Source organism: Colletes latitarsis, chromosome 11 (genome assembly GCF_051014445.1).
Source record: "Colletes latitarsis isolate SP2378_abdomen chromosome 11, iyColLati1, whole genome shotgun sequence".
Taxonomy (NCBI): domain Eukaryota; kingdom Metazoa; phylum Arthropoda; class Insecta; order Hymenoptera; family Colletidae; genus Colletes; species Colletes latitarsis.
In genome coordinates, this window is record NC_135144.1 from 17,419,668 (window position 1) to 17,446,710 (window position 27,043).

The 27,043-nt window shown below is 37.7% G+C and overlaps 4 protein-coding genes across 10 annotated transcripts in view; 1 reads left to right on the forward strand and 3 right to left on the reverse strand.

The window, feature by feature from the left end:
• Positions 1-800: 800 nt before the first annotated feature.
• Positions 801-10,232, forward strand: Sec5 (exocyst complex component secretory 5). Of its 3 annotated transcripts, none has more exons than XM_076776704.1 (12): positions 801-1,199; positions 1,274-1,574; positions 1,633-1,828; positions 1,900-2,401; positions 2,744-3,033; positions 3,187-3,371; positions 3,446-3,560; positions 3,639-3,917; positions 4,060-4,386; positions 4,695-4,879; positions 4,966-5,177; positions 10,120-10,232. In XM_076776704.1, exons 1-11 carry the CDS (start codon positions 1,091-1,093, stop codon positions 5,150-5,152), a joined length of 2,676 nt encoding a protein of 891 aa, XP_076632819.1. In that variant the 5' UTR covers positions 801-1,090; the 3' UTR covers positions 5,153-5,177; positions 10,120-10,232. The 3 variants fall into 3 exon arrangements, with proteins under 3 accessions (XP_076632819.1, XP_076632818.1, XP_076632817.1); XM_076776703.1 differs by lacking the exon at positions 10,120-10,232 and adding an exon at positions 5,244-5,341; XM_076776702.1 differs by lacking the exon at positions 10,120-10,232 and having other exon boundaries at positions 4,966-5,341.
• LOC143347504 (rifampicin phosphotransferase-like) lies at positions 5,357-11,774 on the reverse strand. The gene is made up of 19 exons (XM_076776700.1): positions 11,109-11,774; positions 10,899-11,023; positions 10,602-10,740; positions 10,334-10,514; positions 10,123-10,233; positions 9,681-9,905; positions 9,471-9,598; positions 9,277-9,399; positions 8,991-9,199; positions 8,777-8,922; positions 8,426-8,692; positions 8,211-8,361; positions 7,595-8,134; positions 7,208-7,510; positions 6,759-7,148; positions 6,251-6,576; positions 6,083-6,167; positions 5,562-5,862; positions 5,357-5,490 (listed from the first exon to the last, which is right to left on the reverse strand). Exons 1-19 carry the CDS (start codon positions 11,227-11,229, stop codon positions 5,405-5,407), a joined length of 3,957 nt encoding a protein of 1,318 aa, XP_076632815.1. The 5' UTR covers positions 11,230-11,774; the 3' UTR covers positions 5,357-5,404.
• Positions 11,775-11,999: 225 nt separating this feature from the next.
• Positions 12,000-15,375, reverse strand: LOC143347506 (lipid scramblase CLPTM1L). The gene is made up of 8 exons (XM_076776705.1): positions 14,668-15,375; positions 14,462-14,579; positions 14,090-14,322; positions 13,552-13,837; positions 13,204-13,392; positions 12,964-13,139; positions 12,639-12,890; positions 12,000-12,573 (listed from the first exon to the last, which is right to left on the reverse strand). The coding sequence occupies exons 1-8, from the start codon at positions 14,919-14,921 to the stop codon at positions 12,486-12,488; spliced, it is 1,596 nt and encodes a 531-aa protein (XP_076632820.1). The 5' UTR covers positions 14,922-15,375; the 3' UTR covers positions 12,000-12,485.
• Positions 15,376-17,767: 2,392 nt separating this feature from the next.
• Positions 17,768-27,043, reverse strand: part of LOC143347721 (uncharacterized) — a 36,612-nt gene continuing 27,336 nt past the window's right edge. For 4 of the 5 annotated variants that reach the window (XM_076777164.1, XM_076777167.1, XM_076777168.1 and 1 more), the window contains 5 exons: positions 22,462-22,531; positions 21,324-22,034; positions 19,911-20,145; positions 19,739-19,829; positions 17,768-19,375 (listed from right to left, as the gene is read on the reverse strand). In XM_076777164.1, the coding sequence (XP_076633279.1) occupies positions 19,265-19,375; positions 19,739-19,829; positions 19,911-20,145; positions 21,324-22,034; positions 22,462-22,531 (1,218 nt within the window). In that variant the 3' untranslated portion in view covers positions 17,768-19,264. Of the gene's footprint in view, positions 19,376-19,448; positions 19,557-19,738; positions 19,830-19,910; positions 20,146-21,323; positions 22,035-22,461; positions 22,532-27,043 lie in introns of those variants that run through there. The other variant, XM_076777165.1, reaches the window with a different exon arrangement.

The window sequence follows — 27,043 nt, forward strand, 5'->3', positions numbered from 1 at the left end:
TCAGTTGTTAAGAGTGAGAAGGCAAATGTGAGCCTTTTTCTCTCGACTCCCATGAGGCGGTCCGAAATTACTTCGGGCAGCTTCGGAATAATCGAGAAAGAGGGCATGTGTCAGTTTGCCTTTGTCGACTTTCCGAAACTCCACGAGCTCACGTACGCGTGATCTGGTATGTGTGAGTAGGGCACCGGGTGCTGAATCTGGCATCTCTGCATATCATTTCCAGCAAGATAATGACCCTAAACACACTTTAGTGTGTTGTTAGGGAATGGTTGCTCTGTAATGTTCTCAAATTATTAAAACCACCGCCACAATTATCAAATCTCAATCTGATAGAATATTTATGAAAAGAAATGAAGATGCGAAGAAGGAAGTTGACTGTAGCGTGGAAAAATATTTCGATTTCACAACGAAAATCTACTTATAAAAAATATCACTTTATATATAATTTGTGACTTGTATAGCAGAAGTAAGTGTGTCATTCATAATGTAATATTATAAATATATATATATATATATATATATTGATAATTTTTTTGAATTCATTCGTAATTAGAAAGAATATTCTACCTAGGTAAAAAGATCGTAATCATCTTAATACCAAGTTCTAGTTGTATTCCTGTTAATCAGCAGTTGCACAATTCTTTTTACGCGATTTTGTATTGCACAGTAAGTTTTCAACATGTAAAAAGAGGATCAGGTGCATAAATAACGTACTTATGTTTCATAGAAAAAATTTTGGAAAAACCAGAAGTTCCAGTTTTTCTGAATTTACCCCTCGTGTATCCCTGCCTCGATGGCCGCCTATGTCATTGATATCTATATCAGTCGTCATTTATTTTGACAGGCGTTAAGTTTTTTTTTTTCTCTCTAACCTATGCATCCATGTCTTGTCCTAGTAATAAACATCAGACAGATTCGGTTCTAGGAAAGATTTGAAAAAGTTAAACATGAACTAGGTGTATCTATTCAGAAAATGTTTCAAAAGTAGAACCTTCAATCACGGATCAATGATCGAGGTTAGAACTATGCGTGATCGATATTTACTTGTACGAAGATAGAAGGAATTTTGTATTAAACTATAATCGGGAAGATGGGTCCTCCGCCGGTGGTAACGGGAATATCACCTAAGGAAGGACCGCCAGGAACTCGCGTAATTGTTCGCGGAGAATTCCTGGGGAACAAAGTACAGGATCTCGTAGGTTAGTTTCGCTTAGGAAAGGTACTTGGAAAACCAAATTTTCACTAAAACGAACGTAACGTTTAATTCTTGTAGGTCTAACAATATGCGGGTGCGATTGTCTCCTGTCCGCGGAATGGAAATCGAATAATAAAATTATTGCCAGATCAGGACCTTGTAAAGGTCGCGGTGACATCATAGTAACCACACGTAGTGGAGGACAAGGAACTTCTACTGTACAGTTCCGTGGTTATCATGAAACTATAGGTCCCATGAAAGAGTCTGCAGTATGGGTGGAAGAAGCTCCAATGCAAAGTTTTGTATGGGGAAGAAGAACATTATCACCGACAAATTATCAGCAGGAAGATCCTCTGGGTCTAAGCGTAGAAGGCAATGAGTGAGTTTATTTTGTACTTTTTTTGTTGACACAGGCAACTTGATGTGTTTCTTTGCAGCAAAAAGTTTCCTGAAGATGAGCTAATAGAACTGTTTGGAGAAGGTAGTGGAGATCTTACCAGTGAAAAGTTTCATCCTGGTTGGTTTTTATTACAGCACCATCATGCCACCACATTTGAGGACTTAAAAGCTGGATTGGCATATCTTAAAAGAAAAGTGAATTCTCAGAAGGAGGGTCAGTTATCATTTTTGAAGGTAATTAAATTAATAACAGGAATAACGTGCATTCCTACGTTGTTACTTACTCCTTTCTGTAACTTTTCAAGGCCAATGTAGGGTCTGTAATGGAGCAACTAGATACAATAATGTTATTAAAAGAACAATTTGAAACTGATATTAAAAATTATGGTACAGACCCTACTGTGAAATTAGAAAAAGCTATTCAGCAGTCCATGTCAGAGGCTAACAAATTATTCGACGATGTATTAGCAAGAAGAGACAGAGCCGATGCGACGAGAAACGCTCTAGCCGTAACACAACGATACAAGTTCCTCTTTTGTATGCCAATTAATATAGAAAAGAACATAAAACGAGGCAATTACGATCTCGTAATCAATGATTACGCCAGAGTAAAGAATTTATTCAAAAACACAGAAATCGAAGTATTTAAACAATTGTTACAAGAGATCGACGATAGAGTTGAAATGCTTAAAGTATTTCTGAGAAAGAAGCTAGAAGAAATGCCATTCAGTTTGGAGGAACATAAAAAGATTATTAGAAATCTTGTTAATTTAGAAGCTGAAGGAGATCCAGCTTGGGATGCAATAGGTATTAATTAGAGATTATGGGTTTGGTTTGGTTTACGACGTCTATTTCAGACATAGATAGACAGGTGTATTGAAATGCACGCACGTGTACTCGTCAGTGTTGGGCGGTCGAATAAATCTTTATTTAAATAGGGAATAACAGATGAAATTTATGTTATACACGATATAAATAGTACGCGTAGGACTTTTCTTTTTGCCATTTTACATCACTATGAACGAGGAGCGTGCCGTCGGCATTGAAATCTCCAATGCTAGAATGATGCTTTGCGTTTAAAAAAATTCCCATTGCTACACGTGATAGTATTATTGTACGCAGTAAAATGCTGATAATTACATTTTCCAGTGTCACACGCGAATTATTTGAAGAAAAGTATCACCAGTTGCGCGCAAGAACATTTGGAAATAGATTATTCGAGTGGCGATGATTTGAACAAAACAAAATTAATGCAGATCAATAAGCAATTGAAATCAAACAAAAACGATGGATCTGCTGTTCCGCCGCAAATATCGTGTATCGAAGCAATTTGCGACGTTGTCGTCGAACAGCTGCCAGATTTGTGGAGATTAGGTCAAAGTTACTTCACAGGACAATTGCACGTTGCCGTGGATGCAGAGAAACAAACGCCCTTCAAAGTAATTTAACGTTTATTAAAAATTTATCCGATAAGGGGAGAATGTGGAAGTCGATCGTTAAAAATCGATTTCCACGTCTGTAGTCGTCCCCTGTAAGATTAAAATTATTTAAAGACGAAATGTTTGTTGACGTAATTAATCATTTTAATGCAGAATTTAGTGCTGTCGAGCATGCAATATGCCATGGAAGCTATGAGGAACACGTGTAGCAATGATTTAGACGCAGTATGGCTTTTGCATATCTTGCGTAGAATCAGACAGATGTATGCTTCATTGATCCATTTGGATTTGCCAAGCGACGCACTAGATATTTTCGGAAAACTTATACTGGATCTGAGGTACAATTTTTTTTTTTTTTTGTGATAAATATCATATATCTTTGTTCTATAATAAACTAAGAATCGTTATACAGATTACAGTGCTTCGCTGCTCTATTTAAACAAACGGCGGAGAACATAGCAGCTTTGTACAAGAAAGAAACTTGGCAGATTGAGTACTTGAACGAAGACGGTGGTGTTACAAGAGTGGTACGTATTTAATATCGTATGTCGGAATTTTTGCACAGCCATTTGTTGATCGAACATGTAATTTCTAATTGTAAACAGCCATATCTGTTCGAGGAAATGACCAGGGAAGTTTCAACGCGAGCACGAGACACGGTAGTTGCCTGCGGTCCTCGAGAAGGAGCATTGTTCGCTAACCCCGTCCATCAGCAACTATACTATAACTCTATTAAAACGTTGTTTACGTCATTTGCGCGATGTTTGCAACAATTGGCATTTAGTGGTTGCGAGGAAGCCCTAGAGGATGACGAACAGTCGGTATCTCAACTGGTCGGTTCCCCTTCCGGCTATACGAACAAGGGCAATAAACATCAAGGCCCGGTAAGTCTTTCATTACACAGGGATGATAAAAAATTAGTAGTACGAATAGTGGACTTTTTCAACGAACAGTAAACAAATTCATTTTGTAACATCTTTTGAAGTTGATGCTGTATTTTAGCGTTACTTCTGAATTTGTTATCAGACATGGGAACAATGCCTCTTGATTTCATTAAGTAATATTCGTTATACACTGAACACCATCCTACCAAAAATCGGAGACTCGGCAAAGGACCTGGATTACCCGAGTTTGTCGAATGCGGTCGGATGGAATTCCGATTGGACGCAACTGGAAACATTAGACACTGCCGTATTGGACGCGTACTTGGAACGTCGTTGCGACCCATTGGTCGGCACGATTGAACCAAGCATGTACCTCGGTGGTTTGGAATGGGACTTTGAAACTGAACCGACTCACGTGAGACCGTACGCACAGGAAATACTGGCGAATTTAATTGCAGTACATGCAGAAGTATTTACCCATCAATCATTTTATTTTTATAAGCAGTCATGTCCAAACGTGATCATTTTTAATGGACTTTCTCGCAGTGATGGAGCTTGAAATACCTAACCTAACCCAGACCCAATCCCTCAAAATTTTAACTTTAAATATTAATTAACTATTAACCATTTATGCCTAAAGTCATATATCATCAGCTTCGGTATTTTAAGTATTATTACTGCCCTACGAGTTCATTAGAAAAGCGAGATCACGCTTTGGTATGTCTCCTTGCTAGTATCGAATTGTAGCGATCATTGTCACGATTTATTTCTTCGTAGGTGCGTCGCGTTGCACCAGCTCTGTTGCAACGGGTGCTGTCCCATATCGTAGAAACAGTAGCGGAGGAGCTTGCCAGACTTATGTCCTGCGTCACGCAATTTCGACCTGCAGGGATTGTGCAAGCACGAACTGACATCATACTTCTACGAAATGCCTTGCAATCTTATAGTACAACTAGAGCCAAGTAATTATCCTCGTTCTACAGTCGTTCCTGAAACTTCAAATCTCATAATTAGAGTATAGATATTCAACGTAACTTTTGATCGATAGAAATTTCTTCGAGGAAGCTTTGGACGCGATACCCCAACCCGTCAGCAAAGAAGATCGAATGCGTGTCGATATGCTACTATCGAAAGTGGCAACGTCCATGCAGTTGCAATTATCGTGTCTTGCCAGTGATACAACAACTAATACTCCAACAATGGTGGCTGATCCTAACCGCGTTACCACTGTATAACTCTAGTAGTAACTTAAAGAACTAAGTAAGTAATTTATTACGTTGACCGTTATATTTTTATACCGTTACAATAGCATTCTCTTGATTCCAGTCTTCGAATTCAATTGCTATTGTCTTGGGTAAACTTAACAAATGTCATCCTGAGATGTAAATTTAAATAAAAGCACGCGCGACATGCGCGAAATAGTATTGCTTGTTATTGAAATTTAATGCAATATTTATAGAAAAATATTATATTCGCAGTGGAGAATATCATTTGCAAGTCCCTGCATCCTTTTGATCGTGTCTTTTCACTAGTTGCAAAATTCCAGTATCTGCGGTTAGTAACACGGTGTCGCCTAAAAACGGATTTAAATTACAGTGCAGTCTATTGGTTTTGGTTACTTTAAATGATACAACGACGCGTCACCTGTGTGAAACAAATGCGTAGCCCTCTTGGCGTTAATTATACAAGGCAGTCCGTATTCTCTAGCTACCACAGCTCCGTGGCTTATAAGTCCACCCAATTCCGTAACTATACCACTCAGTAACGCGAAATACGGGCTCCAAGCTATATCGGTGGCGTAAGTAATTAAAATATCGCCATTTTGTATCTTCTGTGCATCCGATAAGTCTGTTATCACGCACGCTCTGTTGCGTACAGAACCACCGCACACAGGTGTTCCTTGAATCTTCACGGACTCATCAGGCACTACCATATCTAAATCATTCTAGAATGTGGAAACGCTGGCTTTTAGTATCTGATGAGGGTAGGCTACGAACGTGGAAATTGATTTTTAATTGTCATTAAGCAAACATTGTAGTATACACCTAGTAAAAGGAAACCCTAAAAGACTTTCATTGAATAGGGCTCAATAATAGCATTACTATTATAAAAACATATGTTGTGGATAAAAAGGTAGATTTCTTCTTTATAACTCTATACAGTACCTTTATTGGTATTGGCATTCCAATATTGAATTCAGAATACTGATGTTCTCTCAATCGTGGAAAGATCCTTCTTCTACGGAATGCTCTATAAAAATTTTTTAAAACGCATCATCGATTATGATCGTATCGAGAAATAATAGAGCTCCAAATACCGATATAGTCGATTACTTTTGAACAAACGTTGTGTTACGATGATTTAACAGCTGGCCTATTTCGTCGTTCGTTAAAAAGAATATAAGATCCGCACTGGGTAAATATTCCTCTAGAACCATCAGCTTTCCCAGTCTTATGTATGCCAACCTAAATTTGTGTATGACATTTACGAATATAGCTTTCGTCATTTCTCTACGTACAACAGCATCTCTAAAAAGTGGTACGAGCTTCTTTAAAAGCAACTTAACAATCCATGATTTCGGCGTCTTTAATGATGCCACTGTTTCTTCCGCATTAAGTGGTTTCTTGGTGTTGCTTGTTTCTGACGACGTCATCATCGTCTAATAAACATATTATCGTTAATGTGAAATTTACATTTATGGTCAAATTTTTTTTTCTATCGCGTTTCATTCATCGACTCGCACATTCTGAGATTGCAATTTAACTATATTATTTTTTACAAACATAAAATGATATATGCACTACTGAGAAATTAAAAATCGGGTAATACGATTTGATTTACCTGAAGCGTGGTGATAAGATTCTCGGGCTTAAGTGCCCAGGGTTCGGAGATAAAATCCATTTCTTGGATACACCTATGTCCATGCTTTTTAAGAAGGTTTTCAAATTCTCTTGCTGCTGGTAAACAATTGACTTCCAGCCAATTAATAGCTTCCTTAGGATCCAATACTCTAAATTCCTTATCTTTTTTATCTGTCCTGATGTAATTTGCTATTTTCTTAAGCATCGTTAGCACATCGCCGCTAATGATATCGCTACAAGAGCTTAACAATACCGCAATGTCTAAAAAATGATCTGGTACGATATCTTCATAACCATTTGTCAATAGCGACATTGTAAATATTTGATAAGAAATACTGACTCTTGATGTATGCATATGATATTTCGTTACCTGAAAACACCAATGTGTATTTCAATAGTTACAAAATTCTACAATATTCGAGGATTTACCTCCAAATATACAGGAAAATTTTCATTGATCTCGTTGTATAAACTATGTGCAGTCTGAAAATGTTCAGCGTTCAGAACAAAATTTCGATCGATTTCTTTGGCAGTTTTCTCCACTGTACTATTCTTCGTCACTTCTTTTATCATTCTAAAAAGTGACGCAAATTGTTGGTGTGGACTAGCCAAGCCGTTTCTTTCGCAAGCAACTCTATGAATCTCTGGTGTTATTATAACGGTTCCGCTAACAGCTATATCGGCCACTTTATGCGAAATTGAAATTTCTTTGGTCGGATATTCTAAAAATGTCTACGATCGATACGAATAAATTGTTAATTTTAAATGAGGAATCCCGAGCTGCTATATGTATATGAAATTCACGAAGTAACTTACATTGTAATAATTTAAGAGGCATTTCATTCCTATTATGTTCATACATCGACGACCGATCGTTGCTTCTACTTTCTTCGATGTTTTATTTAATCCGTATATAATAACGGAAAGCGTTAAAGGTGATATCGGGTATGGAAACACTTCGCCTACGTTGGAAAAGATAAGCATGTCTATGTCGCTGGGCACACCTATATCCAATTCGTGTTTCAACTCGAACTCCGTCCACGCGTATAATGTGGTGATAGGTCGTGCTTGGAGTAAATAAATCTTTTCATCGATCACCGCCCATTCTATGTCTCGTGCACTGCCAAACAGAGTTTCCAATTTTGCTCCTATGGCGGCTAATCGAAGAACAGTCTCCTCCGAAACACAAACAGCTTTATTCTCTTTATCGTTCAAATTGATCGTCACCACTCCATCGCTGCTTGCTAACATTTTTTGCTTTTTATTTCCTACCGTTAAACTTTTTACGGTGAACTTGTTGTCCCAACTTTTATGAACGATTATCGTGTCCGGTTCAACCGTTGCCGACACGACAGTCTAGGCGGATCAAAGAAGTTACATGTGGTTAGTTTGCCTTTCACTATTAAACGATTTAATGTTAGTATAATCATACCTCTCCCAAACCATAATTAGCCGTGATAACCATGTTCGAGGGATCTCCGGTGGTTGGATGTCTTGTAAACATAACACCAGCAGCATCAGCATTCACCATTTTTTGTACGCAAACTCCCATAGATGCTTTTACAAGCGCACCATGTTGTTTCCTAACATCGACAAATATTTATGATCGTTTTATAGGCAATTGTCTCGTTAAAAACATCGAATTACCTGTATTTGACACTTTGGTATGAGAACAAACTTGCCCAACACATGGCTACATTCTTGACAATATTATCTGCGCCTTGTACGCCCAAATACGTTGTATTCTGGCCAGCTGCTGAGGTTTCTTCGCTATCTTCGCCAACAGCACTAGACCTTACTGCATATCTGTACAGTTTATCGTTATTGTCTTCAGATTCTAAGTCTCTCAATGCTCTCAAAATTGCTTCCTTCACTTCCGCTATCATAGGAGTCGATCGAATAGTACGAACAGCTCTGAAACAAAACGGATGATAAATATTATTCACCTGGTAATAAAGTAATAAACAAGTTAGAATTTTGAGAATGAATATAATTTACACGTCGCAGTATTTTTCCAGATCGCCTTCCTTTCTACCTACACTAACACTCTGAATATCGTCAATTACTTTCTGTAATTCATTGTGCGCTTGTAATTGCATTTCAAGGGCAAGTACTGTTACGCAGAATCCCTTTGGTACAATGACCTACAACAATCACCATACGTTTACATACTTGTAGAAACCAATATCGTGACGTCCGCGGCACTACTTACATCTGCATCGTTAATTGAAGTTAAAGTTGCAAGCGAGAATCCTTTCCCGCCAACAGCATTTTCGTTTCGACAATTTTCGTCGTTGAAATGTAGTACGTAATCGTTGGTTTGTACGCACGTACGAAGTTGTTTCAGATATGGGAATTTTGTATGCGTTTTTGCTTGACACGGTCCATCGTAAGGATAACATAATTGCATCAATCCAACACCTATTAAAACATTTTTACACATTTGTATTTCTTCCGTGAAATTGAAAAAGTTTTGTGTTCGACAGTAGATGCAATACCTGATCTCCCGTTTAACATTAATTTCACGGTCACAATTTTACTTGCCCAATTAGATGGCTGACCATAATATAAAGTTACCGGGTCATCGCGTTTCACAAGAATGTTATACTCTTTACCTTTGGCTGAAATTAAACATGTTACTATTAAGTACAGATCTTTGTAAATTAGGAGTTTCATACAAACTGTAAGCAACCTGTGAACCACACTCTGTGTTCCAAATTATCCATGAATTTCTCCTGCGTAAAATCAGATAACGCGAGTTCTATATTATCTATCTCACGAATTTCTTCGTTGTTATCATTTAACTGACCATACCGTATTCTGCAATGAACATTGTTTAATAGAGTAAGGGAACGTCAAAGGTTCTCGCGGCTTTACGATTACGATAAACTTTTCGATTTACTGTGGAAAACTATGTTTCGTGCTGCCCGCGCTGAGATAATATATTGCTCCATACGGCATTACACCAAACAGGGTAACAGATTCGTGAAACTCTTGTGACTCGTGCTTTCCCCAACGATATTGATGAAGTCCACGCAAATATAAAGTAGAAACAATTCCATTACTATATGTCACTTGACCCAACATAGACCCAAACTGATCAAAACCTGAGTATTCTAGTAATTTTCTGCGAATATTGAAAACATCCTTCAGTTTACATTGCCACTCATAAATATTGGGACATTTGACCGACACGTTAATCTTTAAATTATTACAACTCCAAGAAAATAAGACGCCCAATAATGTTTCTAATAACGTTAAACTGAATGTTCGAATACTTATGGGCGGCAATGTACATAAACGACAAACTAATTTATAAAAGTGGTTTTATATTTCTACAGTACATCTTGTCCATCCATTTGAGGCTCTTCCATGGTTCAAGAGCTAATGCTTCTGCATGCAATTTCGAGCTCCAATCGTCTGGCCATTTTAATGGTTTCAAATTTGCAATGAATCTAGATAAAATATTAATTACTTCGTACAACATCTAACGAAAACATCGTTTAGTTTTCAACAAAATTGACTAAACGTTATTATGAAGAGTATGTTTCTTACATGAAGTTGAAGCGAATATGGTCCATATTCTCATTGCTACATTCATCAACTTCATTCAAATTTCTAAGCATACCATTGTAGACTATTCTCCAACGTTCCTGAGATTTTAATAATTCAATTTTAAGACCACCTGCAGTCCATTCTTGATTGTGATTACTCATTAATGTGGTATCAGGATATGCTGTTGAGACAATGTTGTTAAATTATTTTCTACATCATATTAACAATAGGCTAGTAAAAAATTATTGACAAATGAAAATTTTAATACCAGGTAAGACGTATAATCGACCGTCAGATGTAGTCAGGTGTAATGACAATTCTACTGTTTCAAATCCTCTATAAGAGAATTTAATAAATACAGAATTTTCTTTCTGATCAGTGCCATAGAAGAGCATGCTGTTACTACTCTGAATATAAATCAAAATCACTATGATGCATTAAAGAATTCATACTACCGTTTACTCGTAAAAACTTTATTAAAATTCATTGATCTTAGGACTAAAAATTTTCAATTTATTTTCTTATTAAAGACAGTTATCGATTTAACTCGACAAATGATACATACATCTTCGTCTTTGATTTCGAAATTTTCTAAAGGATTGTTTCTACAATTATGCAATTTCTTTTGTTTCCTCTTTTTCATATTGATGCAATACTCCGACCACCAGAATTTTAATAAGAAACGAATGCCTGCAAATAATTTTTATCGTTATAATATGAAGCAAATGGACTTACCTTATTTTCATAACTGAAAACAAAAAGAAAAAATACTTACTTGAAATTTCGCGTTTCAAACCCAAGCATGATTGATTTTTAATTGCGTTAGCGAACCAAAAGTACAATAATAAAAGAAGAATGGAAAATACCACTTGAATGATAAGCAGAATATTATCCATTCTGAAGTAATTGTTTCAATTCACTATAATGTTGTATTAAATATCGATAATAACATGCGTATGTTTTATTGCTTCGTGAAAATATTTTCACCACGATTAAACAGAATTGAACTTCTACTCGCGTAGATACATTTAGTTCCGAGAGATATCATAACATTCGATTAATATTTTCATGGGCGATGTTACTTGTTATATTTATTATCAAGAATATACTTATCAGTTAATACCGCAGATAAAACCAAAGAAATACGCTTAATTGACTTTAAAGCAATACGTTTTTATTGTTCCGTTAATGATACGCTTTTAAATTTTTGAAGTGGTTCTCGTCGGTTTATATAATTGGCCGATGCGTGCTTGATGTTATCATTCGACGACTGGACCAAAATTTAGTTATGCTAGTACTTAATTTCACGTGATACTAGTAATTAAATGCACCGATTACACGGGCGACACGGGCAGTTACTGGAAACGACCTCGACGAAGCTTACGTAATATAATCATACAACTTCGTCTTTGTAATTCCCATCAGTACCACTCGGGCATCCTAGCATCATAAATGTATGTTTAAAAATCTGAACTTTCGAAATATTACAACTCGTGGATTAGTAAATATCATCTAGGCTACAAGTAAATTGAACAGCGTCTGATATAAAATGTTCTTATCTTATCTAAACTACATGCAGTAACTCCATTCGATGCTAATTGTAATCGTTATTATCTATAATTGACGCAACGAACACTACCGTTTCATTTACTCGGCAAATAATTAATTGTCTATTTATATTAATTGTATATTTTTTTATTGTAAATATCTCGATACTTCCAACGAATTACAAACATTATTATCTTCAAGGTACTGGAAAATCATTTTAATACTACTCGCAAATGCAATGTTCGTAAAAGGAAACAGTTGTAAGACAGTCAGAACTCGTTTAATCAACGTTATACGAGTCACTCTGTTTTAATAAATATACTTGTTTTCACAGTGATTTCGCGCATCAACAAGTCGATACTTTTCTATCTAATGTTAAAATTAGTATATATATAAAAAAAAAAAACAATTTTATCTCAAGTTTTTCTCGAGAATATAACTAAATAGTAAAAGATTAATTTAAAAACTGTGTAAAAACCGTAACATTTAGGCGTTCTTAACGATATCGTACGTTATTTTGAATAGTTGTTAAACGAATCTCAGCAATATCAATCTATCTTACACTGAAGTAAAAACAATTAAAAAAAAGTTATAGTAATTTATTTTAGTCAGTTTTTTTACTCGAGTCTTTAAACTCGGTAGATTTATCGATGGAGTCAACGTCTTGACGAGATTTGTCTACTGGATACAGCCTGCAAACAACGATGTACGTAAAAGATGTAAGCAGGCGCGGTATACAAGCGGAAATGTGACTCACCATCTTTGATATAAATAAACAAGAAAAACTGCGTCGTCTCGGAAGCATGCTATCCTATGCGCGGTCGGTACTGTGATTATGAATGCAAATATATCATCGATGAAAGTATTAAATGCTTTGTACATAAATGTTCTCCATGGTAAATGTGCCACGGACTTCAACTTATAATTCACAAATAGTTGAGGTAGCATAAATAAAAATCCAAACGCGTAAACACCTTTCACTAACGAATTTATGCTCCACGAGTACCAGCTGGAATTTTAAATATTGCATGAGTAAGTGTCCGTGTATATTCCAATTAAACTAATAAAAAACAATCACGTACCTTTTGTGAGGCTGATAAAGCAAAGAATAAATTGCACCTCCGACAACAAGAGGATATAACAAATAACTTAAATAATACATGCTCTCTGCATCGAATTCTCTTGTCTTAGTTTCAGCTGCAATTTCATTATGATTTTTATTAAACCTAAGTTTCAACACCTTCGTCAGTTTCCATATCTGTTTGGAAAAAATAGGAACATAAGTACAGAGTATTATGTAACCACAAATGTACAACTTTTACCTCTATAAGAGATCCGATCCCAGTCGGAATAAGAAGAAGCAAGGAGGAACCTTCGTTTAACAAATCGAGGAATATGATAGTTTGACTAAATCCCCGCCATATCACTGTCCATTTACTAAGGCCTACAAGATTGTCTTTTTTCCTCCAATAACTGATATCGTTTTCAAAGGCCAGTAAATCAAATAGTACCTACGATAATACCGAACACCATAACGTTAAAGTGCATTATAAATTTTGTTCTAATTATCATTCAATTCAAATACCATAGCAGCCTAGTTCAATAAGCTTGAATTAAGGATCGAAACTGTTGAACAGTAGTGCACATATACTATTATTCAATTTACATACATGGAGAGTCGAGATAAGGAAAGTTCCTCCTAAGATATAAATATTTGTATCCACAAAAATTCCTTTCACTTCATCCGTATCTTTATCGGAAAATCCGAGATTTTTCAAACTTTGCATAGTCGCTTCGACGTGAAGCATCAGTCTTAATCTTCCATACGAAATCGGAGAATATTGCAATGTAATATTAATCGTATTATTCTGAGGCGTGACTTTCACTAAATCATGATGTCGAATTTGCAGGAAATCGTCGTTAACGATGGGTAAAAACGTCCTGCCATGCATTATTCTATTATAAAAGATTAAATGGACGTTATATTCTTATTTTGAACGAACCATTTGCAGAAGCAATAGAAGGATTAATAATGGACAGAATTGAGCAAAATGTGATCTGATTAAACCGTGTAATTACTATATAATCATAATTGTAAATCATTAAGCAACATTATACCATGTAATTGCCATATAATTACCATGGAATTACTGTGTATGCATAATTAAATTACATCAGATTACATTTTATTCAACTGTAATTGCATACTTGAGATGATTAACAAGCTCCATCGGTACATTATGCACAGGAAGTTTCACGTCATCTGTCATTATTGTGAATGCAACGCGTGGCCTAATGTGAGTCACTGGATGCACAAAATTTTCTTTCTTCTTCTTCTTTTTCTTTGTATCCTCATCTTTATCGCTCAATAAATTAAAGGCCTCTGCTTCAGGAATTACATGTCTTGTCAGTTTAATGGCAGTATAAGAAGCGTACGGATCCTGAAATACAGTTGTGTCAAACGACAATGACATTCGGGTGTAATTTGTTTGAATAAATTAATATAAAGTTATCAATTATTTTAGGTCGCAAAATAGAACATTTTGGATACTTCGAACATAATTTCTACATGCTATATACCTTTTGTATATCGACGATGCTCTTATTGTCTTCTCTTTTAGCGTTAGGAACAACAATGACATGAAGGAACAATGTTCCATTGTTCTGAGTTTTGCGTGGAATGTTCAACGTTACAGGACTGAAAGGCAATTAATTCTTTGAAAATGTAAGAAAATTTAATCGTAACGAGGATCGTATAGCTTTGGTAACATAAAATCTGTACTCACATGCTGTTCGCGTGCGTATAATTAAAATCATCGGTTCTATAAACAAAATCGAGCTGTCTGTCGATGGGACGCTCGTCGACGGAACTGTAAATCCGCAATTGCAGACGTGGCTTTTCGTTCAAATAGGACGTCAAGCATAACTCGTGCGCCTGGCATGACGGTGTCACGAACAACAATGTTATATCGTAAATACAATAGGCAATATGAGCTATGTATATCTTTGTCAATATCGAGATCAACGACGGACACTGCATCTTCTCTTGCCTTCGTTAAAATCTTGTTAACATTACGGTCTGTGTTTACTATCTGTAAGTATAGTTCGGTGTGCCGTCGCTTCACGACGCGCAGCGGCAAAATTGCGGTTGCTACTGGCTACATGAAATTTCGTCTCGTGGTGCACGTATTTTAAATCCCCGGTTGGTATCGTCGAGTCACAGATGATCCACGCTGCTTCAAATTATTCAGTTTATAGTTGTCCGGCATTAGTCGTTCACATTGCCAGTAACACCAGACGGCAAACCGATGCCCTGAAGGAACTGTACATACATACGTGAGTTCCGTTCCGGCGTTTCAGGCAGGTTCGTGGATTCGAGAAAGAGGGCGAATGTAAGTCTTTCCCTCTCGTTCTCGAAACAGCTGATATCCGATTTGAGCCAACCGGCATACAATTTCGAGTTTAACATGACGATCTTCCAAGGGGAATGATTTTAGAGTATCATACGCTGAAAATCGGGAAAACCTGGCAAAATTGTGAAATATAAAATCATTAAATATGGCGGTATATTCCTAGCAAACGGACTGTTCACCGATCGGGGTGAATTATACGTCATTCGATTCGCCTAATTCAGTACGTTATTAATATGCATTTCATTATTTGGGGAAATTCGTTATTCTTGTTTTGGGACGTTTTATTTAGGACTGGCTGCACATACTATCTACTTAACCTATTCCTGTATAGTTAGTGCATAAAAAAGTGATTTTTATGCATGAATGTTTAACAAATTAGCATTTGACTACCTGGCATCTACAGGGTGTTCGGCCACCCCTGGGAAAAATTTTAATAGAGGATTCTAGAGGCCAAAATAAGACGAAAATCAAGAATACTAATTTGTTGATGGAGACTTCGTTAAAAAGTTATTAACAATTCAATTCAAAAATTTTAAATCGCTCTGAAAAAATTATTTTTAGTTGGAGGGGTCAATTGCAGGCATTTTTGGTCAATAGACATATCCTCGAAATCCTACTCAGTTTCGAGGAAAAAATTCAAGTAAGTGATGAAAGTTTTGAGTGAAAAAAAAAACTTTCAAATTGTCTTGGAAAAATTATTTTTCGTTGCAGGGATCAATTGCAGGCATTTTTGGTCAACAGACATACCCCCGAAATCCTACTCAGTTTCGAGAAAAAAATTCCTTACCGAAAATATAATTTTCTGGCCAGAAATGTCTGCTTGAATTTTCATGCGAATCTTTAACACGTCATAACTTCTGAACGGATTGGACGATTTTAATGTTTAAAAAAGCAAACTACGCGTATTTTGATGGAGAATATGTACACATCGTAAAAATATTCGAAAAGTTGGTCCTTGATCCCGCAAAATGAGAAAAACCCCATAAAACTGGTCCAATTTTCAAACAGCCATAACTCCTACAATTGTGAATATATTTCAATGAAACATTTTTCTGAAGTAGAGCTCATGGGTACCTACAAAAAAGTATTAGACAACTTTTCTGTAGGGCGACAAACAAAATTACTAAAAATGAAAAAGGAATTTTTAAGAAAAATCGACAGGGGGGGGGGGGGTAGGTGCCTAAATTTTTCGACGAAAAAAAAAATTTTTAATTAATTCTGAAAAAATTATTTTCGGTTGCGGGGGTCAATTACAATCATTTTTGGTGAATAGACATACCCCCAAAATCCTACCCACAGTCTAGAAAAAAATTCGAGGTGTAAAATTTTTCGTCAAAATTAAAAAATTTCAAATTGTTCTAAAAAAATTATTTTCGGTTGCGGGGGTCAATTACAATCATTTTTGGTGAATAGACATACCCCCGAAATCCTACCCACGGTCTAGAAAAAAATTCGAGAAGGTGTACAATTTTTCGTCAAAATTAAAAAATTTCAAATTGTTCTAAAAAAATTATTTTCGGTTGCGGGGGTCAATTACAATCATTTTTAATCATTAAACATACCCTCGAAATCCTACGCATTTTCGAGAAAAAAATTCGAGTAGGTTGACAAATTATTCGACAAAATTAAAAAATTTCAAATGATTATGGAAAAATTATTTTCGATTGTGGGGGTCAATTACAATCATTTTTAGTCATCAAACATACCCCCGAAATTGTTTGGAGGGCAGCTCCCGGTTAGAAGACTCGGAAATGAAATGGTGTTAACTCACAAACAAGATTTATTAATTATACATAACATGAATAAACGTCGTAGTCGCGGAAAAGTAAAACATGTCGTTATATGAAGAAGAAACAACTGCAAACTCGTCGTCGCCAAAACAGTCGCGCGTCGGTCCCGACGGGGCAACGACAGGGGCGTATGACTTGATTCGGGTCGCCCCCCGATGTGGAATCTTAACAGAAATCTTGCGCATTTTCGAGAAAAAAATTCAGTACGGACGGAACTTTAAGCGTTAATAACTTTTTAACGAAGCCTCCATCAACAAATTGGTATTCTTGATTTTCGTCTTATTTTGGCCTCTAGAATCCCTCGTTATATTAATATACTTAAACCCTCGTTACTATTTACAGAATGAAATTAAACTGTAACACTGTGAATTATAAGAATCAAAACTAAAAATGGCGCGAGTTACGATTTGATAAACAATCTAAGTATTGATCGCTTTGGATTTAACGAGGAAGCTATATTTATATTAAACTATACGAGAAAGATCGCAGCCATGCTCATATTATTTACTATGTAATTAATAATTATATCGTATAGTTACGAATGATACAATTAACCACATACTAAACAATGATTCCTAGATGAGTTAATTCGTGTCCGCCTTCTCTGATTCTAATTCATACGCGTCGAACGCAGTAGTAAGTTCGGTTTGTGTCGAGGAAAAATAAAAAGGGAAACACAGCTGTATTAATAATAATTAATAATATACGAGTGGGTTTATTCACAACCATTACCATAAGACGAATCGGTGATAATTTTTTACATTTATTAAACGCTACGATCTATCACAATAAATTCTCTTCCTCGTTCGCGCGAGGCTCGTATAGAAATATGTATGTATATTTGAACAAACACGCGCTAACTTCTACTAAAACGTAAATCGTATTCCGTGGGTGTGACGGGTCAGGGAAACGACGCAAAAATTTTTTTTTGCACATTTATAAGATACATCTGTAATTATCGTACGCTGCACGTACATGTACATATATACAAGCTAGAACTGTAGTGCAAAACTTGAATCAAATCTCCGTTTTATTTAATCATTTATTTTTCTTTATCATTCTGCTGGATATGTTATAAAGGCGTAAAGCTAGAAACTACGTATTGTATTTGGTCCGATCCTTTTGTTAGTCCGATCCTGTTTCGAAAATATTTCAAGCTGATCGTGTATATGTGCAAGCGATTAGTTTTGGTTTCTATTACCCTATTAGAACCGTGTGTACTCTTTAAACTTTGAACACCGCGAAGAATGTTCAAGCTTGATCTCAAATTAAAAACAGATACGTAAGTACAGATTTACAAATTGAAATTCATAATACAAGTATATATACTATACAACATACACACGTACGTACACATACACATACACATACATATACATGCATGTACATAATGTACATATATACTAGTGTATATATACTATTATGTACATTATTTATCTATATACTATATCTATATGTATGTATATATGTATGTACATATAGTATTCGGAAGTATTTCTCTGGTGATTCGTAGGAATTCGTTCTTATTAAATAACGCTCGTCTCTTCTCTAATTATCCCTAACTAAAAATTAATGGTTTTATTTGTACTTACTGTTCTAAAAGTTTATCGTTAATAATCGTATCGATAAAGTACATGTCTCTGTTATTGCACCAACCGATTACTGCAGTCCGAACGAAAACGGCGTCGTCGTCGCTTTCACTTCTAAAACGTTCACTTCTGTCCAATCGCATTCACGGTAGAAAAATAGAGGGAACGGCGCTAGTGACGAAACGAAAATTCAGGCATATACGCGGATATTGCGAGTCGCGTACCGTGCGCGATGTACGATACCCGACACGTGTGTAGGAATGCGTGAGCGTCTTGTAATTTCGATGTACCGTCAGCTTTCTACGCGAAACTGCACGACCGACAGAGTTTGCTTAGAAACACCCGGGAACGGATAAAAAAAACGCTTTGCTCGCTTGTTTCGCGTGCGGATCGTTTTCAAAATTAGGAGGAAACCGGTACAGGCTCCACCGTCCTCTGTCCAATTAAAAACAAACAAAAAAAGAAAAAAGAAAACGCTTAGCACGCAACGAGTAAGTACTACTGCTCCAACAATGAAATTTGTTCGTGCGCTTCACCGTCGGAAATACTGAACGTTTCGATTCTCTTTCCGGACTGGATTATCTGCTTTTGTCATAGCTTCGTGTGCTTGACGCTGTCTGTCCAGTAGTTCTGTATTGTCATCGCCTCTAACGAATTTAGGAACGAGTCGTTATCCAAGCTGTACATTTCTTCGGAATTATCCTGGAACAACAAACGCGACAGGTGAGCGTTGTTTCGGGCGTCGACGCATTTGGTGTATATACCGAAGCACATAAGTGTGCCTATATGTAACCATCACAAGCATTTAATTTACTTTCCGGACCCTCTCAACGTTCTCCGTATCAACGTGAATACTTGAACGGCTTATTCTTGACTCCGAGTACTATTGCATGCAAGAACGTTTCTTCTTAGGTATGTCCTATTTAGTTTGAGTCTGTCTTTTAATACGTTCACTGTCGACGACTTAAAAAATTCTTCAAGATATTTTGAACGAAACGCATCATTTTAATAGATTAATTCATATGTCGACGGCAGCGAACGTGTTAACGAGTTTCTGATACTTACGCGAATAGTGGAATCGTCGATGTAACCGGAACTATCGGGATTACTGCATTTGTCGCTGTTTAGCGTCTGCGGTGGATTCAGGTATCTGCGTCTGCAACACAAATTCCTCGTTAAATCTATCACGGGAATGACAAGCAGCCAGGCCAGCCAGTTTTACAAACGAGCTAATTACCTGTACATAATGAACCCAAGGCTGCCCATTGTGCTGAGCAAAACCACGGTCAGCAGACAGCTTCCGGTAATGGCGGCTATGTCCACCGTGGACCTCGACGAGCCTTCCTGCTTCGAGTTCTCGCTGTTGCTATCGTTGTAATCTGAGAGATGATCCTCCTGGACCTGATCCCTTTGGAAATCTTTGGGAAACGCGCTCCTCGCTCGGCTCAACCGGGTGGACTCGCTCACACCGACTGCGAAATGAGACACTGACGTTACACAATCGGACAAGAAACTGATCGAGAAAATTCTTTTGCTCGAGGGTATTCGCTATTATTCGTCCCGATTACTCTGAGTTGTCTATTGGTTCGAACGAAATCGTCGCATTCGAAATAATAAACGTCTATAAATAATTCTATTAGTTTTCTGTACGGAGGAATGGTAAACGTGATAGCAGAAGTTAGGAAAAGGAAAGGAGAAGGGAGCATTTTCGTTTGGGCCTGCTAATGGACTTATCAATAAGGCAATCCTAGTAGTCGAAATATTGGATGGTCGGTCGAGGAATGTATAACAGGGTGTTCGGCCACCCCTGGGAAAAATTTTAATAGGAGATTCTAGAGGCCAAAATAAGACGAAAATCAAGAATACCAATTTGTTGATGAAGACTTCGTTAAACAGTTATTAACGTTCAAAGTTCCGACCGTACTGAATTTTTTTCTCGAAAATGCGCAAAATTACGGGGGTATGTCTATTCACCAAAAATGATTGCAATTGATCCCCGCAACCGAAAATAATTTTTCCAAAACGATTTAAAATTTTTTTCCCCCCTCGAAAAATTTCACACCTCGAATTTTTTTCTCGAAACTGAGTAGGATTTCGGGGGTATGTCTGTTGACCAAAAATGCCTGCAATTGATCCCTGCAACGAAAAATAATTTTTCCAAGACAATTTGAAAGTTTTTTTTTTCACTCAAAACTTTCATCACTTACTTGAATTTTTTCCTCGAAACTGAGTAGGATTTCGAGGATATGTCTATTGACCAAAAATGCCTGCAATTGACCCCTCCAACTAAAAATAATTTTTTCAGAACGATTTAAAATTTTTGTATTGAATTGTTAATAACTTTTTAACGAAGTCTCCATCAACAAATTAGTATTCTTGATTTTCGTCTTATTTTGGCCTCTAAAATCATTTATTAAAATTTTTCCCAAGGGTGGCCGAACAACCTGTATATATAGGAACGGAAGACCGAGAGAGCTTGTGAGAGAGAGGCCCCTCTGGTGGCGAGTACGGGAAGCGTCGTCACAGATACGAATACGTATTTTAATTGAAAATAAATGCATTTCAATTCACCTGACAATGCGATAGACTTCGATAGAAACAGGTATATAAACAATGTCTGTAAATCTAGTGTTAATTGCGTGTCGTTTACCTTCGAGGATCGAGGCGGCAGTGGCGAACATTTGCGGCTCGACGAATTCCTCGTCGATCTCGACGTCGTCGTCGGAACGATTGAATGTTCTGACGCCGGATCCGCCAGCGGACGAAGCCAGTGACGAGGACGCGGACAAGAACGTCGAGGATTTCGTTTTGTTCAGTACCAGCCTGATTCTAGACACCTCTTCCTGAAGGGGCAGCACCGTCAGATCCTCGACTTGGTCCGCGCTTCCGTTTCTGTAGCCGTTCTCGTCCACCTTCGTTTCTTGCTCGTACTTCGATCTGCCCGTTTTGTTCGTCAGGATCCACGTGATTTTTGTGTCCTTCTTCGTCGGCGGGTTTCGAACCCTGTCCAGGGTGTCTGTCGTCCGTTGAGGAGTCAGGGCTCTTAAAATCTGATCGCTGCTTATCGTGTTGCTGATGTTCCTGCGGAACTCTTCCAAAGTGGGGCTGGTGTTCGTCTCGACGAGCTTGCCTTGGATCTCCATCGCTGATGAGACTGTGGTCGTCAACTGCCTGTCGAAGGTCAGAGCCGCGTTCGTGGGTGGATGAAGACCGATCGCCTTGGCGACGCGGAAGCTCTGTCGAGGTTCCGGGGTCTCCGTGTCCACGGAGGAGAGTTCGGGCGTCGATTCTGAGCTCAGGTGATCTTGCACCTGGACACGGGGCTCCGCCGTGCTCGATGGCACTGGGTTCCCTAAGATCACTGAAAATCGAACAAATTTTTTGCTAAATCGCCAGCAAAGTCGATGTTACAGCCTTTTGTTTCTGTCTTACACACAAACTCCATATTCGTACAGTCGAATAGAACGCACGGAGCGATCGTTAACGAAGTTACAATAGTTTGAGCGCTTTACGAGGTCCCTATGACTCAACGAATGGCCGCAAACGCGTGACAAGTATTCGAGATAAAAGGAACCCGAGAACGAGGGGAGAAAAGAAGAAGAAACCGTACGCAACGAATCATGGATTTCGCGCAGTCTTTTTCATCTTGGAAAGATGTCCCGTTTACGATTTCACGCGTCCACGTTTCGCGTGAATTTTATCTGGACCGTGAACGACCGAACGAACGCGTGAAAGGCGTGAAAAAGCGCACGAGATGTCCTTGATTCTAGCGACTATTTAGAACGCACCGAGAAATTGAGCGGTAACCCAGAACCAGTGCATCCACCAATGCAGCGTCATCGCGTCATCTGCGTATACCTGCAACAGAACAGACACGTATACACACGTAGAAAATTGTCGATCGGTTTGGTTGCGTAATACAACTATCGCGGAATCGAGCCGTGATTCAAACGATCGCGAACCAACGACGAATGATTCACCGGGCAGATATTACCTCGATACTTCCTTCGAACAAACGGCAACGTTTTATCTGCCTGAACAAAGAGTTTCACGAGTCTCTGTGGTTACGACAGCGGGCCAAGTGAAAATTTCAAAGGAATTTTAATTTTAACTACCCTTACGAAATCAAGTACACGCAGTATACAGGTTGTTCGGCCAACCTTGGGAAAAATTTTTATGGGGGATTCTAGAGGCCAAAATAAGACGAAAATCAAGAATACCAATTTGTTCATGGAGGCTTCGTTAAAAAGTTATTAACAATTAAATTCAAAAATTGCAAATCGTTCTGAAAAAATTATTTTCGGTTGCGAGGGTCAATCACAACCATTTTTGGTCATTACACATACCCCCGAAATCCTACGCACTTTCGAGAAAAAAATTCCTTATCGAAAATCTAATTCGACGGAAAAAAAAAATTTCGAATCGTTCTGAAAAAATTATTTTCGGTTGTGGGGGTCAATTACAATAATTTTTGGTCATTACACATACCCCCGAAATCCTACCCACTTTCTAGAAAAAAATTCGAGAAGGTGTGAAATTTCTCGACGAAAAAAAAAAAATTTCAAATCGTTCTGGAAAAATTATTTTCGGTTGCGAGGGTCAATCACAACCATTTTTGGTCATTACACATACCCCCGAAATCCTGTGCATTTTCGAGAAAAAAATTCAGAACGGGCGGAACTTTAAACGTTAATAACTTTTTAACGAAGCCTCTATCAACAAATTAATATTCTTGATTTTCATCTTATTTTGGCCTCTACAATCTCCTATAAAAATTTTTCCCAGTGGTAGCCGAACACCCTGTATATAACGCGTATCTCGAACAGATTAAACCCGACATAGTTTAGCTCTGAAGTTTAGAAATTAACAATATTACTTATACGTGTATAAATATAATGTATAAATAATATAATATGATTGCTATACCCAATTCAACGAGAACTGGCGGGAAATAGAAACAGAGAAGTCACGTGATCGACGCTGCTCAGGGACGCTTTGCAGCGGCCCCTCGGAAGGGCCCCTCGCATGATACATTAAATTCAATCGAGATGTTTTGATCTTAAGTTAAAAATTATATTGCAGCAAATAATACAACGTTCTGATTTGCGGATCTAAAAAATTTATTTCACGATTCATTAGAACATGTTGTTCGAGTTACTGAACATAAATTTTGGCAGTCGGATCATAATGTTGATACATTGACTGAATCATTTGCACAATAGTTAATTTAAATTCTTAATAATATCATATTAATACTGAGAATGTAAGGATCTGGACATTACGTTTCGGCCCTGGTCTGGCCCAGCTGTTTATATATTCTGCCAGTTTTCGTTTTACCGAGTATAGATATAACGTCGTTTCGATGACATCATACCCGGTGCCCGAAACACTCGGTTTCTTTACCGACAGGTTGCTTAAGAAATAAATATCGTGCTACAAGTAATGAAATACAACAAACTGTAGATATAGGGAAACAAATATAGCGATCTACTTGAGGCAGGATTGATTGGTAAACGATACCCTTGTAAAGCGCAAGCCGCCAAATGTGTTTTTCTCTTGAAACACAGCCTCTTGGCAAACAGAGCCGTACTTAATGGATTTAGGTTAGGTTCACTTTAGTTTCTGGGCCATGGAACTTCGTTTCTCCATACTTTTAACAACAAATTATTCCTCATAATATTAATCTAACCTACATGTCATTAAACGAAATACGCTGTATTTAGATGTTTTAACAATTAATTTAAAATCGGGGTGCTTAAAAAATGGGTATTTTACGGAAGTTCCTACTGTACAAAGATAATAATGTAAATCAATGGTCATCGAATATCGAGAGTATTCTCAGACGCGAAAAATTCAAGTAAACGCGTTAACCGATACCTTAAAATTCGGTAAAAAATTATAGGGTATTAAATATCCGGTATCTCTTTTCTTCTCGACGTGTGCGTTCATCTGATATTTCGAGCAATGTATCGGTGACCGCGACCAACCTTCGACACTAGCGACTAGATTGAATTTCAGCTATTCGCGGCGAAGTGAGGTACGATCGCGAAGGTCAGTCTTCCCGGCGAAGAAATATGGAAAGCGAATGAGGCACGAAACGGAAGAAACGAGTTTCCGAGATGCGCTTACGCAATGACGCCTTTTGTCGCGAGCCACTTCGAGACCATGCGTTGTTCAGGAAACACGTTTACGTTGTTGAGGTCGGTTCTCAGGCTCGACAGGAACGCGACCAGATCGTTGCATCTTCCTCCCGGATTTATTAAGAAAACCGCTAACCATTTCGCGCGCTTTAACACGTTGCATATCCGAAATGTTCTTTTTGCATACAATTTTAGACTTTCATTTATGGGTGGCGCGTAAAAGATATACAGGGTGTTCAGCCACCCCTGGGGGAAAATTTTAATGGGAATTTGTCGACTGAGGCTTCGTTAAAAAGTTATTAAAAAATTAAATTAAAAAGTTTCAAATCCTACTAAAAAAATTATATTTAGTTACGGGGGTGAATTACAATCATTTTTGGTGAATAGACATAACCCAGAAATCTTGCGCATTTTCGAGAAAAAAATTCAGTACGGACGAAACTTTAAACGTTAATAACTTTTTAACGAAGCCTCCATCAACAAATTGGTATTCTTGATTTTCGTCTTATTTTGGCCACAAGAATCTTCCATTAAAAATTTTCCCATGGGTGGTCTAACACCCTGTATGTAGTTTATTCTGGAAACGTCCCTTATGGCTTTTTTTCGTTGTCCATCGTCCGAATAAAATTGCGTACTTTCTCTGTTCTGCCGTTAAACGAAATATCGGAAATTGTAAACGCTCCATCTCGCGAGTCGATTTTTCTTTTACTCTAGAAACGAAGTGGAACGATTCGTCGTGGATTAAAGCGTTTATTCCCGCGAGTGATGCTCAAAATCTGATTCGCGCCAGCGTTCGAACGTTTGTTTCGCGTCTGTACCGTGAAAGATAAGGCACGTGGAACGCGATCAATGGCAGAAGAGCGTTTTTGGTCTGAAAACGAAGTGGAACGATCAGGGCCGTGACAAGGTGGGAGCAGAAGGGGCGCTTGTCCCTGGACATCACATTATGAAAATTTCTTACTTAAAGAAGTATTTTATTGTAAACCAGTGAAAAACAAGGGGCGTAAGATCAGACAATCTTTGAGAACAGACGATAATATGTATAAAATTCGTATGTAAAGGAGGCTAGCCTCTGCGCTTTGTGGTAATTTTTATCATTTCGTGTATCATCACTGACATTCCTCTCTTAATTTTGTTCGTCAAATCTGAGACGAAAGGATGTACTTTTAGCGGTCGACGACGTGATTTTCAAATTCGCACGATTTTCTTTCGGGATAGGAATGGCTTCGGTTAATAGGCAACGATTTATCTTTCCAACGAATTGAAGACCAGTGAAACTGCAGAACGGTATTCGAAGTTGCCGCCCCGGGGCGTCAAACGTTCGTGAATCGGCCCTGGGCACGATGTGCAAGGTAGGAAGTCCGACGGACACTTCGTGGAGAAGAATGTTACACTAGCGAGTTACGTTATTTCGCGATTCTCGTCGTCAGCGTCGCTAATGTAATTCTCATTGCGTGTTCGATGTTTGCTCCATTATCTGCATGATTCATCGAGATAACGTGTACTTTTTATGTAACTCGTGGCTGTTCGGGATCGATAAGCGAAATTCTTTCGAGCCGACAAGCACAAAAACAATGAATTCCGGAATCAGAGACTGTAACTGTTACGATAAAAAATAAAACAAAATTGAAGTACAACCATTATATTTGTGGCTTATTTTCCTATCGCGTTTTTGGCGTAACTGTTACTTTTGGCCCGCGTCCAGAATGGAATTAAGCAGGGAAAAATTTTTGTGAAACGACTTCTCCCAACGGGTATACCCTCGCGAGGTTTGCGCAACGTTGAGTGGACAATCCTCGTCTACGCGCGACATTGACGTCACGTTCTCATGAATAGGATCAGATTAGCCTATTCGCGACTCGTGATTATAAGTATACAGGCTGTCACCCCTGGGAAAAATTTTAATGAGGGATTCTAGAGGCTAAAATAAGACGAACATTAAGAATACCAATTTGCTGATGGAGGCTTCGTTAAAAAGTTATTAACAATTAAATTCAAAAATTTCAAATCGTTTTGAAAAAATTATTTTCGGTTGCGGTGGTCAATTACAATCATTTTTTATGAATACACATACCTCCAAAATCCTATCCATTATCGAGAAAAAAAATCGAGTACGTGCTGAAATTTTTTGGCGAAAAAATTTTTCAAATCGTTCTAAAAAAATTATTTTCGGTTGCGGGGGCCAATTACAATCGTTTTTGGTCATTACACATACCCCCGAAATCCTACG

Coding starts and splice junctions, on each gene's coding strand:
- LOC143347506 (XM_076776705.1), bottom strand. CDS start 14,921: ATGCAGTGTCCGTCGTTGATCTCGATATTGACAAAGATATACATAGCT. Junction 14,580..14,667: donor TATACGCACGCGAACAGCAT/GTGAGTACAGAT, acceptor ATTGCCTTTCAG/TCCTGTAACGTTGAACATTC. Junction 14,323..14,461: donor GCATCGTCGATATACAAAAG/GTATATAGCATG, acceptor ACTGTATTTCAG/GATCCGTACGCTTCTTATAC.
- LOC143347504 (XM_076776700.1), bottom strand. CDS start 11,229: ATGGATAATATTCTGCTTATCATTCAAGTGGTATTTTCCATTCTTCTT. Junction 5,863..6,082: donor GAATGCCAATACCAATAAAG/GTACTGTATAGA, acceptor TCCACATTCTAG/AATGATTTAGATATGGTAGT. Junction 5,491..5,561: donor TACGCATTTGTTTCACACAG/GTGACGCGTCGT, acceptor ATCCGTTTTTAG/GCGACACCGTGTTACTAACC.
- Sec5 (XM_076776704.1), top strand. CDS start 1,091: ATGGGTCCTCCGCCGGTGGTAACGGGAATATCACCTAAGGAAGGACCG. Junction 1,200..1,273: donor CAAAGTACAGGATCTCGTAG/GTTAGTTTCGCT, acceptor TAATTCTTGTAG/GTCTAACAATATGCGGGTGC. Junction 3,561..3,638: donor ACGGTGGTGTTACAAGAGTG/GTACGTATTTAA, acceptor AATTGTAAACAG/CCATATCTGTTCGAGGAAAT.